The following is a 14,393-nucleotide window of genomic DNA, read 5'->3' on the forward strand; positions in this document are numbered from 1 at the left end:
GATTGTCTCAGCACCCAACTCCAGTCCCCATCGTGATTAAATTTGGTAGATATCTTGATTAACTCAGCTAGAGAAGTTAATTAAAATTGGTGCCTAAAATTGGTTTGGCCCTCCAGACAGTTTCCTCCATTGGATTAGAAACAACTTTAAAACAAGAGCTCAGGTTTTTCTGTGAATGTGCAAATGTGAATTTTCTGTGAGTGTCTCTGCTGCGTGGCACCAGCTCTGCCTGGCTTTGGGTACCTGTCCTGTGTCTCTGCGGGCTCTGACAGTACAGAAGGGTTTAGGATCTTCCAAATTCTGCCAGTTTTTGCCACATGTGGGCAGGTTTTTGCCATCCCTGTCCTGCAGAGCTCTGGCCTGAGTACAGAGGATGGGCAGGTGGAGGCCTGTGGTTCCCTGGCCTTCTGCTGCAAACATCGTTTTGGGGGGCATGGTTGTCTTTGCATCTTCTCCCCAAAAAGTGACAGACTAAAGGTCACCAGGGCCGGGCCTGAGCTCACTGTTACTGAAATAACCCCTGCACAGGAGGCTAAAAAAGGAAAAGCAAACGGCACACTGTGTCTGCATGGAGATGGGAGAGGAGTTGCTAGGAAACCACAGGATCTCAAAATGCATATGACCTAATCTGGAAGATAATTTATATGATGAAAATAATAATACTAATGACAGCCACTTACAGGTTAGAATGATTAATTTGGTTATCTTGGAGCCCACGTGTTTCTCAGAGCAGGATGGAAGGCAGGGCTCAGGAACTTCTGGGCTCTGCTGGCTTTTCAGAAACTGGGGCTCAGAATCAGCAGGAGGGTAACAAAGACCTGCACAGGTGGGGAGGGTGCAGCATCCTGGGGGTCTGCACTTCCCAAAGGGACTGGCAGAGGAGAGGGAAGAGCCTGAATTCATCCTGGTGCTGTTTGGAGAAGTGCAGGGAGCAGGAGCTGCTGGCTGGGAGAAATGCTTACCAGATGGCAGGCTCAGGAAACAGCTAATTATTATTTATTAATGATTTTCATCCAGTTCTTATGGAGATAACACTCACTCTTGATTTATCTGGGATAAAAAACTATTAAGCTACAACCCATGACACGATTCCCCATTAGCCAGACAACTTCAGCTTTCCAGATCTCCTGTCCTTGAGCAAGCAGGGAGTGCAGGACCTGGAGACAGGAGCCCTGCAGCCCCCTCTCCCTCTGGGCACGGGAGCTGTTTTAGCACCATCACTCTCAGGATGGGGCTGGAAAGGACCTCTGGACTCCAATCAGAGCTCACCTGGGCTGACTGTGCAGAGCCAGCTCCACCCACGTCCAGGTGGGTTGGGAACAGCTCCAAACCTGCACACCTGAGGGTATTTATCCATTAATGAGGGGGGCTCCAAACCCTGCACACCTGAGGGTATTTATCCATGAGGGCTCCAAACCCTGCACACCTGAGGGTATTTATTCATTAATGAGGGGGCTCTAAACCCTGCACACCTGAGGGTATTTATCCATGAGGGCTCCAAACCCTGCACACCTGAGGGTATTTATTCATTAATGAGGGGGCTCTAAACCCTGCACACCTGAGGGTATTTATCCATGAGGGCTCCAAACCCTGCACACCTGAGGGTATCTATAGATTAACAAGGGCTCTAAACCCTGCACACCTGAGGGTATTTATTCATGAGGGCTCTAAACCCTGCACACCTGAGGGTATTTATTCATTAATGAGGGGGCTCCAAACCCTGCACACCTGAGGGTATTTATCCATGAGGGCTCCAAACCTGCACACCTGAGGGTATTTATCCATGAGGCCTCCAAACCTGCACACCTGAGGGTATCTATAGATTAACAAGGGCTCCAAACCCTGCACACCTGAGGGTATTTATCCATGAGGGCTCCAAACCTGCACACCTGAGGGTGCTCACACTTTAATCACTCCCTCAGAGCTGTCCCTGTGAAGCCACAGTCCCTCCTCAGCCTCTCCTCACATGAGGGGTGCTCTGTTCCATCTCCCTTTGCTGCTAAAACCACACCATGAGGTTTCCTGGAAGAAAGTTTAGCTACTCAAGGTAATTAACCACATTTTACATGCTAGTTCCTCAATAATTAATAGTCTGAATGTTATTGGTGGTTGCTGCAGTAGGTGAGCACCAGTGGGTGTTTAAGGCTGAGATGAAGCTGCTCCCCAAAGTCACCAGTGGAGTGCTTTGGATCTGGTTTTTATTCTCAAAGTGAAGTATGAAATATTATTTATGGTATATATATTATTTTCTTGCCTTTGTCTGCATCTGTTGGTTGTTGGGAGTTTGGGTTTAAATCCTGGATGGAAAGGACTTGGTTGATTCTGGAGGGTGGAAAAGGTGATAAGCAGGTTGCAGAGTTAAACAGAGCACAGACTGCTACAGGATCTAAAGGGACTTTTTCTTCTCCTTTTCACTTCTCTAAGAAACAAAGTGTGCACATTTGGATTTTACTTCCTCTCAAACCTTTACATTAAACAGCTTTTGAGCCAAGTTCAACTATTCTGTCACTTTTGCTTTGGGGGAGATGTCATAGAGCTGCATATGGAAATTAGGTAGTGCAGAACTCATTATATTCCTATATAATTTGACAGAACCACTTGCAGTCAGACCTTGATCTTATTTTGGTCCTCTTCATTACTTTCCAGAGATGAAAGATCCCCCTATCCTGCTCTGTGCCTCTCCTTTTAATGCTACCTTACCCTTGGCACCATTAAAGCAACAGAACATCATTTCCAATGAACTTTATCGTTTAATCTCCTCCAAAGCTGAGGAACATCATGTTCAGGCTATTTATAGAACAATGCACAGACTTTGGAGTTTAATGGGTCTGGGCCTGTCCCAGGGCAGAGCTCGTGGCTGAGCAGGGAGCTCTCCAAGGGTCCCGCTGTGCAATGCAGGCGGGGGCTCCGCAGCCCCGGGGCTCTGGGCCTGCTCCCCTCCTGCTGCCAACTCCTCCTTGTGCGTTCCCACCTCGAGCTCAGCGAGCTCTGGCTCACATTTACTGAGGCTCTCCCTCCTATGGGATATTTGTTTTAGGGATTCTTTCTTCTGTTTAGAAAGCTCCTTGTGGTTTCCAGCCGGTGTTGTGTGCATGTTCATCCACGCAGCCAGGCCACAGCCACGCCTTGGTCTGTGGCAGGGCTGACTTTAGGGACTGTTTTCCCCTGGCTGAATTCTGTTTTACACAGTTCCTGCAGCTTGGCTGAACCTCAAAGCTTCCTCTGTGCTGAAGCTCCCGCAGCAGCAGCTGAGTGACAAAACCTCCTCTCTCCCCTCTTGAAATAGAACAAAAGAAATTCCTACACACATTTTTTTTAATACTATGAATGCTGGAACAGGTTTTTAGAGATTGGGTCAGAATTGCTCCAAGGATGTTGTTAAAGAGGTGCCCAGTTGTAGTGGGAGTAATCTGGAATAACTGGAATTGTTATGGGGTGTAAATCAGGGTGTCAGAACTTGTCTAGAAATTTATTATTAAAAAAAAAATCTCAAGAAAAGTCATGTTTTTCTGCATCATGGATAGGGATGCTGCTGTTCTGCATTGGTCCCAGCCAAGGCTCAGTGTCTCAGTGCGAGCCAAGCGTGATGAGCAGCTGTCTGCCTGTGATTTATCTGTCTGTCCTTCCTTATCTGTGCTTCCAGAGCTCCCTTTTATGACATCTTTCACACAGCTCCCACCCCCAATTAATAGCTCTGAAGTGTTCAGGGCTGGAGGAATTAGCAGAGTTTGATCTGGTGTCACATGCCAGGTGCTGGCCCTGATGGATGAGCACTGATTAATTAATTAATAAATTAATTAACGGTGTGGAGCCCGTGGCAGCCCAGGGAATGGCTCGGGGAGGGTGACCCTGGGGGACAGGGCCCTGCTGGCAGCAGTGAGGGGCTGACCCCAGCCCCAGCCCCTTCCCCATGGGGGAGACCCCAGCCCCAGCTGAGCAAAGCATTTTTTGGCTGAGTGCTTTGATCCAGGGCTCCTCGGCGAGGCAATTTCAGCCTGTGTTTGTTCTGACATCTGGGATGCAGTGGGCAGCACCAGCCACTGCAGCTCCTCCAGCTGTGCCGCAGAACGGGAACATCTGTCCTGGACAGGGACCCCGGGGCTGGGGTGACCCAGCAGGGCCTGGAGGGCCTCCCCATCCCAGGCTGTGCTCTGGACATCACTGAGACTCGATGGGAAACTGAAAATAAACGGGGAGCAGCTCCTGGGTACTGAAAATAAACGGGGAGCAGCTCCTGGGTATGTGGGCAAGGCGTTCCAGCTGGGCACTGGGCCACTGCTGACAGCAGCCTGACAGAATATTTGGATGCATGGGCTTGCTTTGGAGCTGAACCCATAAACTGGAGCTCACTGATTTCAGCCCTTCCTCCCAGAGGAGACAGCTCCTTGTCTCAGGGAATTTGGAATAGCTGAGCTGATGGAAAATGTTATTTTGCTTTCCTCGATGATATGAAAGGAAAGAGGCAGGATTCCTGGTTGGCTAATTTGTTTGTTTGGCTTTTTTTCCCCTGAACTCTATTAAGGGATGTGACAAACAGAGGAAGAGGTACCTAGCCCAGCAAAAATGAAATATCTTCTAAAAAAAAAATAAAAAAGCTTTTTTTCCCCCCTGTCAAAGACTGTTAAATATCAACAACAACAAAAACATATTCCACACAGATTCCTTCTGGTTGAAAAAAAATGTTCTTTAAATGTCAGCCAGCTCCAGTTTTAACCTTATTGTTTCTCTCTCCCCCTAAGTTCCCAACCCCATCCCCTGCTGGCACTGAGTCATGTTCTGATGCTGAGCCCTCCTTAGACAGCTCCCCTCACTCCTCCTGGCCACGCTCTCAAGTTCAGGAACCCACCTCCAAAATTCAGGGTGTCAGCTGGAAAACAGAACATTTCAAAGCTGACTCCCCTGCTCTCTAGCAAATCAATGATTACAATGGCCTGGTTATTGACAGCTGTGTGGGCTGCCTTCCTCATGGGTAGGGGATGACACAAACCCAGATTCAGCCTTTCCCAGCACCACTCCCCTCCCTGAGCCCTGCTGCAGCTCCCGAGGGTCTGGAACAGGCTGTTCCTGCATCCTCCCGAGGAACCATCAGGCATTTGTGTCCCTGCTCTTCCTTCCTTTTGGCTGGAGCCCCTTGTAAGCATCTCCACAGTCACCCCTTCCCCAGCTGCCTGCGTGCCATCATCTCCTGAGGAGATGGGAGAGCCTCCCTCCGTGTCCATGGAAGAACTTCCCTCCATCCCCTTCCTCTCCTCCATGGAAGAACTTCCCTCCATCCTCTTCCTCCATGGAAGATCTTCTTCCATCCTCATGGAAGAACCTCCTTCCCTCCATCCCCATGGGAGAGCCTCCCTGCATCCCTATGGAAGAACCTTCCTCCATGCCCATGGAAGAACTTCTGTTCATCCTCTTCCTCTCCCCATGGAAGGGCCTCCCTGCATCCCTTCCTCTCCCAATGGAAGAGCCTCCCTCCATCCTCTTCCTCTCCCCCATGGAAGAGCCTCTCTCCATCCTCTTCCTCTCCCCATGGAAGGGCCTCCCTGCATCCCTTCCTCTGCCCCGTGCCAGCCTCCCTCCCTGCTGCTGGAGCTGCTCAGTGATGGATCCTCCCCTCCATCCCCCAGACAAGGTGTCCCTCGCCTGCCTCACCAGTTCGTGCCCTCTGCTCTCCCCCAGCCTGGCACTGTCCAGCTTTCTGCTCCATGTGGGAGCAGCTCTACAGAACTGTTCTGTCCTGGCAGTCCTTGCCTCGCCTCGGTCTGTGTCTGGCTCTCTCCTGGAAGCTCACAGCCTCAGGATGGAATGAGAACCTGCCTCGAGGCTCGTGCAGTGCACTGCTCGTTCTCAGGGAGCCAAAGGGCACCAGATAATAAATGGAATGAATTGAACACCCTCCGAGGCTGTAGTCGTCAGAAGCACATTTACTGCAGGCTGGAAACCAAGCCCTGTGATTACCCAGGGTTGGGTTTTTGGCAGCCCCTGTTGAACTGAGGCCACGCCATTCCCCTGGGATTATCAGCTATTCCAGCAGCAAGGCTCATTTAGCAAATCTAACTATTACAGATAAATGCACTCCAAGCAGGGCTGGGCTTTTCTTTTCCCCATAGCATCTCTGAGCATTTCCATTTCCCCATTTGCTGAGAGGCTGCCCTTTGAACTGGGCTTTGCCCCGGCCTGAGATCCACAGCAGCCCCGCTGAATTCTCCCCTCGGGGCTCCCCTGCGTCACCCCCAGCCCTGCCTGTCCCTGTGCTGGGGACTGCTCACCCCTCCTGCAAACCGGGAGCTGCTCTCCTTCCCGCTGCTGCCAAAGGAGCAGCATCTCGGAGCTGTCAGCAGCTGCCTCTGCCTTTTCCTGCCGGGGTGGGCAGGTGGGAGGTGTTGTCCCCCCACCCAGCTCCTGTCTCCTCCTGCTGCAAGCTGAGCACAGAGAGGGGCTCCTCCAGCATCATCTGAATTACAAAGTCATTCTACTGTCAAGCCCTTTAAGTGTCACATTCTCTTTTAAATCCGAGGCTGTGACATTCACTGAGGAACGGCATCGTTTCAAAGTCAGGGATGTCTATTCTTAGCACATCACTCAAAAAAAGGGGGGGGGGGGGGAAAGTCGTTGGGGAAGGAAAAAAACACAACAGTTTTACCAAAATGAACCTTGTCACAAATGATCAATTCATCTCCCAGTCACACTGACCTGCTCCTTGCTGCATGCCAGAGGACAGAGTTTGATACCACAGCACAATGAATTAAGATTTGCCAGATCTCCTGGTAATTAATTGTCTCACAGCACAGGTTTGGCAAAGAATAATTTATCTTTAAAGAGATTAGATCACTGGTAGCTGGGTTTTGTGTTTTACTGGGGTTTTTTCTTTTTAAGGAACATTTCTCCTCAGTTAGTTGAAGAATAGATGCTGATGAGTAACAGCCACCTCCTGGTATTTTATTCACGTTACTTAAATACCTCTCCCTGCTAGACCAGAGCCCCCTCACCAGTGCAGAGGCAAAGTTAGGACTGAGCAGAGCCAGAGGGGCTGGGCTGTGCTCTGGGTTTTGGAGTGCAGCCCCTGGGAATGTCTCTCCAGCCAGCCTGATGCTCGTGCAGAACTTCTGCCTTTGTTATTGGTCACTGGAAAATCTCATTCTGAGCTCATATAAAAAATTAATAATGTCTATAGCCTTGTCTTGAAATCTACCTGTGCATCATGAGAGTCATGATTCTCAAACTAAGCAGAACTTTCAAAGCATTTATCCTGATATCTGCCCAGGAAACTGCTCTTCCCTTCAAAGAGAACAAAATCCACTGAATTCCTGGTGTGCTCTTAAATTTGATTATAAGGAGCTTCTGCTGGTGGGTTCTTCATATTCAAGGACTGAAAGAGAGCAAAGAGATTTTTCCAACCTTCTTGCAAAAGCCATGCAAATGTCTTTGTAACTAATGAGATGGGGGCAGAGTTTTAACTGTTTCTGAAGATGGGATTCAGTTCAGTGTGGGATGATGCTGGAACAAGTGTGGCATCAAAGCAGATCCTCAATGTCCCCCTGCACATCCTGACCAGCTCCAGAGGGACTGCCACTAATGTGCTTCTCTCCCTTTCCTGCCTTTCAGTATTCATGCAGTGCTGATCATGTGAAAATTACTCACACTTCTGACTTGAGAAAAGTTTCTTAACTGAGAAATTCCACCAATATCAAGGGAATTAGAAATTCAAATGGGGGGAAATTATACACTGTGTGTGTCAATACAGCAAAGCTTTATAAAAGCTGCAATCAATCACATTGGCATCAAAGGTGCTGGGACTTTTCCCTGTTCCCAGTGGATCACAGGCCAAAGGAGCAGTGGAATTGGAGGAAGGAGCCTTGGTTGGCTCCTGGAGAGAGGGGCTGCCTGTGCAGGAGCCCGGGCCTGCAGTCAGCCCTGGGTTATGCCCAGTTCCCTTTGCTCAGTGCCTGGGTTATGCCCAGTCCCTGGGTTATGCCCAGTTCCCATGGCTCAGTGCCTGGGTTATGCCCAGTCCCTGGGTTATGCCCAGTTCCCATGGCTCAGTGCCTGGGTTATGCCCAGTCCCTGGGTTATGCCCAGTTCCCTTTGCTCAGTCCCTGGGTTATGCCCAGTTCCCATGGCTCAGTCCCTGGGTTATGCCCAGTCCCTGGGTTATGCCCAGTTCCTGGGTTATGCCCAGTTCCCTTTGCTCAGTGCCTGGCTGGGCTCTGGAGCTGCTCCTGTCTCTGTTTGGTGCTGCTGCAGCAGAACCAGAGCTTCTGTCAAAGGCTGCAGTTCTTGAATGGGCTATTGGGCATTGTCCCATAACCTCCCCCTGAGCATCCCTGTCCCTCCCTTTGACACTGCCCTGCTCCTGTCCCAGGTGAAATCCCAAACCCTCGTGCCCGGCGCAGCCGCGCTTTGGACGGCTCTGAAACCGCTGAAATTCACTGCAGGGCTGCCCTGACCCCTCCGGATCCCAGTGCCAGCTGCTGCAGGGGCGCAGGGTGGGCTTTGCCACACCTGTACCCTCTTCACCTCTGCTGTGCTGTGTGTGATCACACCCACACTTCTCCCTCCAGTGCTGCTCCCTGCCCCGGTGTGCGCTGTCAGCCTCGGGCGGGGTTTGCACAGCCCAGCAGAGACGTGCTGAGGCTGCAGCCCATTCCTGCACCTCCCTGCTGCTCCCCTCTTGTGTTGTGACTGCCGAACGCTGTGGTTCTGGAGGTCCTGTATCTGAGCTCTCTGCTGTCAGCTCCCTGAGATGCAAGAAGTAGGCACGGCCCAGATGCTTGCCTGGAGCAGAAATAACACATTTTCCTGCTACTGTTCTCCATCAGGTCCCCTGAGTCTTGCATTTCTGGCAGGCAGCATTCCATGGGGAGAAAAAGAACCTCAGGCCTTTGGTTTGCAGTTGTTGTAAAAACCTGATTCTGGCTGTGGTGTAATTTAGCAGATTGAAATAGAGATATAGTAAATCTGTTATACTCTCTCAGTGACTCAGGGAGCTTCCACTGGCAAAAACTGTTCAGAACTTGGAATATTCAGTAATCCCTTCACATTTCCAGGGGCCTTTGTGTATTCCCAGTGTTCAGCCCCAGCTTGGAGGGGTTTGTGTGCTGATAAGTGCATGTTGCTGGATGGGTGCATTTGAAACCAGAGAGAGACAGCAAGGAGCGAAGCAGCCAGGAGGATGAACAGCTCCTGGGGATGATTTAAGGGTTTGGTGCACGCAGCCATCTATTTGCTCCAGACAAGGATGTGGGAAAGGTGAGCAATAACAGCCCTGCTGCTCCTGATGCTGAAAATACCCCGGTACAGAGTGTGCAGGGCAGAGGGCTGAGGGTGCATTCGATGGGGGCACGTTCTGTCTCCAAGGTAGGATGTGTAAATTCTCCTGGTTGGGCTTTGGGTCAGCCAGTGTTCAAATTCTGTGGGATCATTTGAGTTTATTGTGCTAGAAATGTGGCTGGGTAAGTCATTATCTGGTGTAATTTTGTGACAAATAATAGGAGAATTTTGTACAAGAATCCATCCAGCTGTGTGTGAGGTTTCCTCGTTAACCTGGTGTGAAATGGCTCAGAGCTGGATGCCACTGGAACATCAAAACATGTGTGGGGGGTTCTGCAGCTGAAATTTGGCAACAATGGTTTTTCAGACCACAAGTCCTGGAGAAAAGCCAAGCAGGAATCCCTGTGGCATGTTCAGTTCTATTTTGGGGTGTGTGTTTTGTTCTGGGGGCACTGGCAGTTCAGCGCCTCCCCTTGCTCTGGGGCACTGGGTGTCCATCAGTGCCTGCTGCAGGGTGTGACTTTGGGCCCTTCCTCTGGGTGTCTGTGCTGTTTTGGGGCTGGGGGAGTTTGTCTGTCCCTTCCCCAGAGCCCTGGGGGCGCTGGCAGGGCTTGGCCACAGTGTGGGACTGGTTTGGGGCTGGTTTTGAGGGGATTGTCTGGGCATGCAGGGACTGAGCAGGGCCTGCACAGGGTGGGGGTGCCCGCAGTGCCCACGGTGGCCTTTGGCCCAGGAGGGACAGACAGACAGACAGACAGGGGTCACTCACCTTCTGTGCCTGCAGGAGGGGATGGACAGACAGACAGGGTCCCCTCACCCACCTTCTGTGCCCACAGTGCCCACACTGGCCCTGCCCCAGGACAGACAGACAGATGGACAGACAGACAGGCTCACCCACCTTCTGTGCCCGGCGCTTGTTGGCGTGCTGGCCCTGCCCCAGGAGGGACAGACAGACAGACAGGGTTCCCTCAGCCACCTTCTGAGCGCGGCGCTTGTCGGCGCGCTGGTTCTGGTGGCCCAGGATGGACAGACAGACACACGGACAGACAGACACACGGACAGACAGACAGACGGACAGACAGACGGACAGACAGACGGACAGACAGACAGGGTTCCCTCACCCACCTTCTGTGCCCAGCGCTTGTCGGCGCGCTGGTTCTGGTGGCCCAGGAGGGACAGACAGACACACGGACAGACAGACACACGGACAGACAGGCTCACCCACCTTCTGTGCCCGGCGCTTGTCGGCACGCTGGTTCTGGTGGCCCAGGAGGGACAGACAGACACACGGACAGACAGACACACGGACAGACAGACACACGGACAGACAGACAGGCTCACCCACCTTCTGTGCCCGGCGCTTGTCGGCACGCTGGTTCTGGTGGTAGATGCGGCTGAAGTTGGAGACGATGACGGGCACGGGCAGGGCGATCACCAGCACCCCGCTGAGGGAGCAGATGGAGCCAAAGATCTTCCCCGCGATGGTCTTGGGCACCATGTCCCCATAGCTGCGGGCAAAACACACAGGAGAGCCCTGCTGAGACCCTGAGAGCCCTGGGAGACCCCCGAGAGAGCCCTGAGAGCCCCCCTGGGACCCCTGAGAGCCCTGAGAGCCCTGAGAGCCCTGAGAGACCCCTGAGAGCCCCCCTGGGACCCCTGAGAGACCCCTGAGAGCCCCCCTGGGACCCCTGAGAGACCTGAGAGACCCCCAAGAGCCCTCCTGGGACCCCCAAGCCTCAGCAAGGCCTGGGCAGCTCCTGGGGTGGCACCAGGGCTCAGAGCCCTGTGCCAGGGACAGCCCCTGGAGCTGCCACCCTGGGCTGGTCACAGCCACCCTGCCCCTGGAGCTGCCACCCTGGGCTGGTCACAGCCACCCTGCCCCTGGTGCTGCCACCCTGGGCTGGTCACAGCCCCTCTGCCCCTGGAGCTGCCACCCTGGGCTGGTCACAGCCCCTCTGCCCCTGGAGCTGCCACCCTGGGCTGGTCACAGCCACCCTGGGCTGGTCACAGCCCCTCTGCCCCTGGAGCTGCCGCCCTGGGCTGGTCACAGCCCCTCTGCCCCTGGAGCTGCCACCCTGGGCTGGTCACAGCCCCTCTGCCCCCGGTGCAGTCCCCCTGGCACAGCCCCCCTGCCCTTTCTGGCAGCTCAGCTCACACAGGCCCCCCTGTGCTGCCCAGCAGCTGCTGGGTGCTGGCACCCTGTGCCCCCCTCCCCATGCAGATGAGCTCCAGCAAGCCCAAACTCTGCCTCTGCCGGGGAGCAGCTCATGGATTTCCATTCCCCGGCATCCAGGTGCAAATGAGGACTGATTTACACTTCCATTTCAAACCCCAGCAGTTTCCCTGCCATCTGCACAGTCAGAAATTTGGGGCTTGTTCAAAGTCTGCATTCAGTAAAAGGTGAATTCTCAGGGACATGAGAGCAGCTGGAAAATATTCATGCAAAGTTCTGCACTGGGTTGGACCCAACAATCTCCTGCTGCAATTTGTGTTGCACAAAGAGAAGTGGAGCTGTGCACAGGAGGCCATGGGGATGCTCTGAGGGCTGGAGCCCCTCTGCTCTGGAGAAAATCTGAAAACTGAAATCTAAACAAGCCCGTGGTTGCTATCAGATGGTTTTAGGGATTTCTGTGGTTATCTCTGAGATGTTCTGGTGCTGGGTGCAGCAAATGTTGAAAAGAGAAATGATTTATTTCAATTTATTTTTACATTTGATGTCAGTCTATGACCAACAAAGAGCTCTGAGGGGAATAGACTAGAGCTAAGAATAATTTACATCCAGGAGGAAAAACAAACATTTCAAAACACCTTTTTTCCTCAGCTGCATTCCTGTCCCCATGCGAGAACCTGCTGGAATGAGGGGCTGAGGAAGAGCAGGACTCCTTGCATGTTAAATGCTTCAGCCCAGGTTTATTTATCCCCAGCAGAATCCTTCTCCTGCCTTCACCCAAACCCCTCAGAATGCCTCAAATCAATAGACGGCTCTTCATGTCTATTAACTTCTTAGCTGCTGCTTTATGCAAAGATCATTTCAAAGCTCTTGCTAAGTGACAAGTTCTTCTACCTCATTTAACACTGCTCTAAAAAAAAATCTCACTCCTCTGCTGCTGGCCCTTAACACAATAAGGCTGAAAATTAATCATATGCCTCAAACATGATCTCAGTGACCTGGAGCATGGAGAAAAAGCCCTTCTGTGCATTTGCAGAGAGTATAATAATAAGTGTCTGGCTCACAGTCTGGCTCAGGGAGTTTTGTTCTTACATGCAGACTGAGAGTTACCTCATTACTGGGGACTTGAGAGAAGTGCTTTAAAACACCAGGAAAGCTGAAACCCTGGGAGCAGGAAGGGTTTGTGGGCAGATGGAGAAGCTCCTTTGCACCCCTCCTGTGAGAGGAGGAGCCCTGAGAGCTCTGCATGGCTGGCCTGGTGGCCCTGGGGACACTGCAGCTCTCTGTGGAGGATCCTCCTGGATCCCTGCCCTGGGCACCTGCTCTGGGACACCTGGGGACACCTGGCCTGCGATGGGAGGTGGCACCTGGGGACACCTGGCCTGCGATGGGAGGTGGCACCTGGGCACATCTGACCTGTGATGGGAGGTGGCACCTGGGCACACCTGACCTGTGATGGGAGGTGGCACCTGGGGACACCTGGCCTGCGATGGGAGGTGGCACCTGGGCACACCTGGCCTGTGATGGGAGGTGGCACCTGGGCACATCTGACCCGGGAGGTGGCACCTGGGGACATCTCCTGTGGCCCCACTGGGCTGACCTGAGGTGGAAATGCCAGCCCTGAGGTCTGGGGATGTCTCAGCTTTGTTTCTCAGGGGCAGAGCCAGCCAGAGCTCCAGGCCCATCCCTGGCCCTGCCTGAGAGCCTCCCCTGGCTTTGCCAGGGCCTCTGAGGTACCGTTGTTCTGCTCCTGTGCTGGCACGCTCAGCTCCTGCAGTATTCATTGCTGGAGAGGCTATTTCTGTCCTGATGCTGCCACAAGGTACTAATGGCCCCGTGGCATATTTATATCAGCTACAGTGCCAATAAACTCAGCTGTTGGATTCCAGTTACTGCTAATTAGGCATTTCAAGCCCAAAACTTCTTTTCCCCAGACTGGAATGAGAGAACCCAACTTTCCCATTAATTTATTTAGTAAAAGGCAACTTGTCATCTAGAAAATTTCTGCAGAAAGTGCATTTTAAGCAGTTCGTCAATAATGTGATCAGAGCAGCGAGAGGATGGGGGAGCTGGGTCATGATTAACGTGCAGAGGGTCTGAGGGGTGCTTGAGCTGCACAGCAGGAGTGCCAACACACTGAGCCATTCCCAGCTGCTGAATTCAGTGCAAGGTTCACCTGGTGGAGGGAGGACAAGATGGGATTTAAGGCTGGACAAAGCTGGAACAGCTCCTGGGGCTGGGGGCAGACATAAGGCAGGATTTCTGCCTCACAGCTCTTGGGGAGCTGCTTCATTCTCCAACCTTTTGCCCAGGACAGGAGAGGCAAAAGAAGATTTTGCTGCAGCCTGGAAGTGTCTGCTTTAGGACAATAGGGACAGAACAATATCATTGTGTGCTGTACAATAGACCATGATTCTGAAAGCCTCTTGAATGGAAGAGCTGGAATAAAGCATGGAATCAGCATGTGGCTCTCCAGGTGCCAGGGAGCCTTTTTTGTGCTCCAAGTGATTCCCTGGGCAGTGTTGTGGCCCACACAATGGAGGGGAAATGGCCAGAATTCAGCTGGAAGGGTTCAGGGGCATTGCCAGACTGAAATATTGCACGGACAGCTCTGCCCCTCCATCTCATGGGTGCAGGTCCCAGGTAATCCTGCAATAATGACTGCACCACTTCCAATGGTCCAAACTCTGGAGCAAACTCTGCTCATTCCTCTCCTGCTTTAGAGCAGTGAATCCTCAGCTGGGCAGGGCTGGGGGCCTGGGTCTGTGCTTTAGAGCAGGGCTGGGGCCTGGGTCTCTGGGTCTGTGCTTTAGAGCAGGGCTGGGGCCTGGGTCTGTGCTTTAGAGCAGGGCTGGGGCCTGGGTCTGTGCTTTAGAGCAGGGCTGGGGCCTGGGTCTCTGGTTTAGAGCAGGGCTGGGACCTGGGTCTGTGCTTTAGAGCAGGGCTGGGGCCTGGGTCT

General features: G+C 52.6%; 1 protein-coding gene across 3 annotated transcripts in view; it reads right to left on the bottom strand.

The window, feature by feature from the left end:
• Positions 1-14,393, bottom strand: part of KCND3 (potassium voltage-gated channel subfamily D member 3) — a 101,875-nt gene that overhangs the window by 19,509 nt on the left and 67,973 nt on the right. For all 3 annotated transcript variants that reach the window (XM_036398547.2, XM_054517270.1, XM_036398546.2), the window contains exon 3: positions 10,610-10,772. In XM_036398547.2, coding sequence (XP_036254440.1) covers positions 10,610-10,772 — 163 coding nt within the window. The remainder of the gene's footprint in view (positions 1-10,609; positions 10,773-14,393) is intronic.

This window comes from Molothrus ater, chromosome 25, assembly GCF_012460135.2.
Source record: "Molothrus ater isolate BHLD 08-10-18 breed brown headed cowbird chromosome 25, BPBGC_Mater_1.1, whole genome shotgun sequence".
In the NCBI taxonomy this organism is placed as follows: Eukaryota; Metazoa; Chordata; class Aves; order Passeriformes; family Icteridae; genus Molothrus; species Molothrus ater.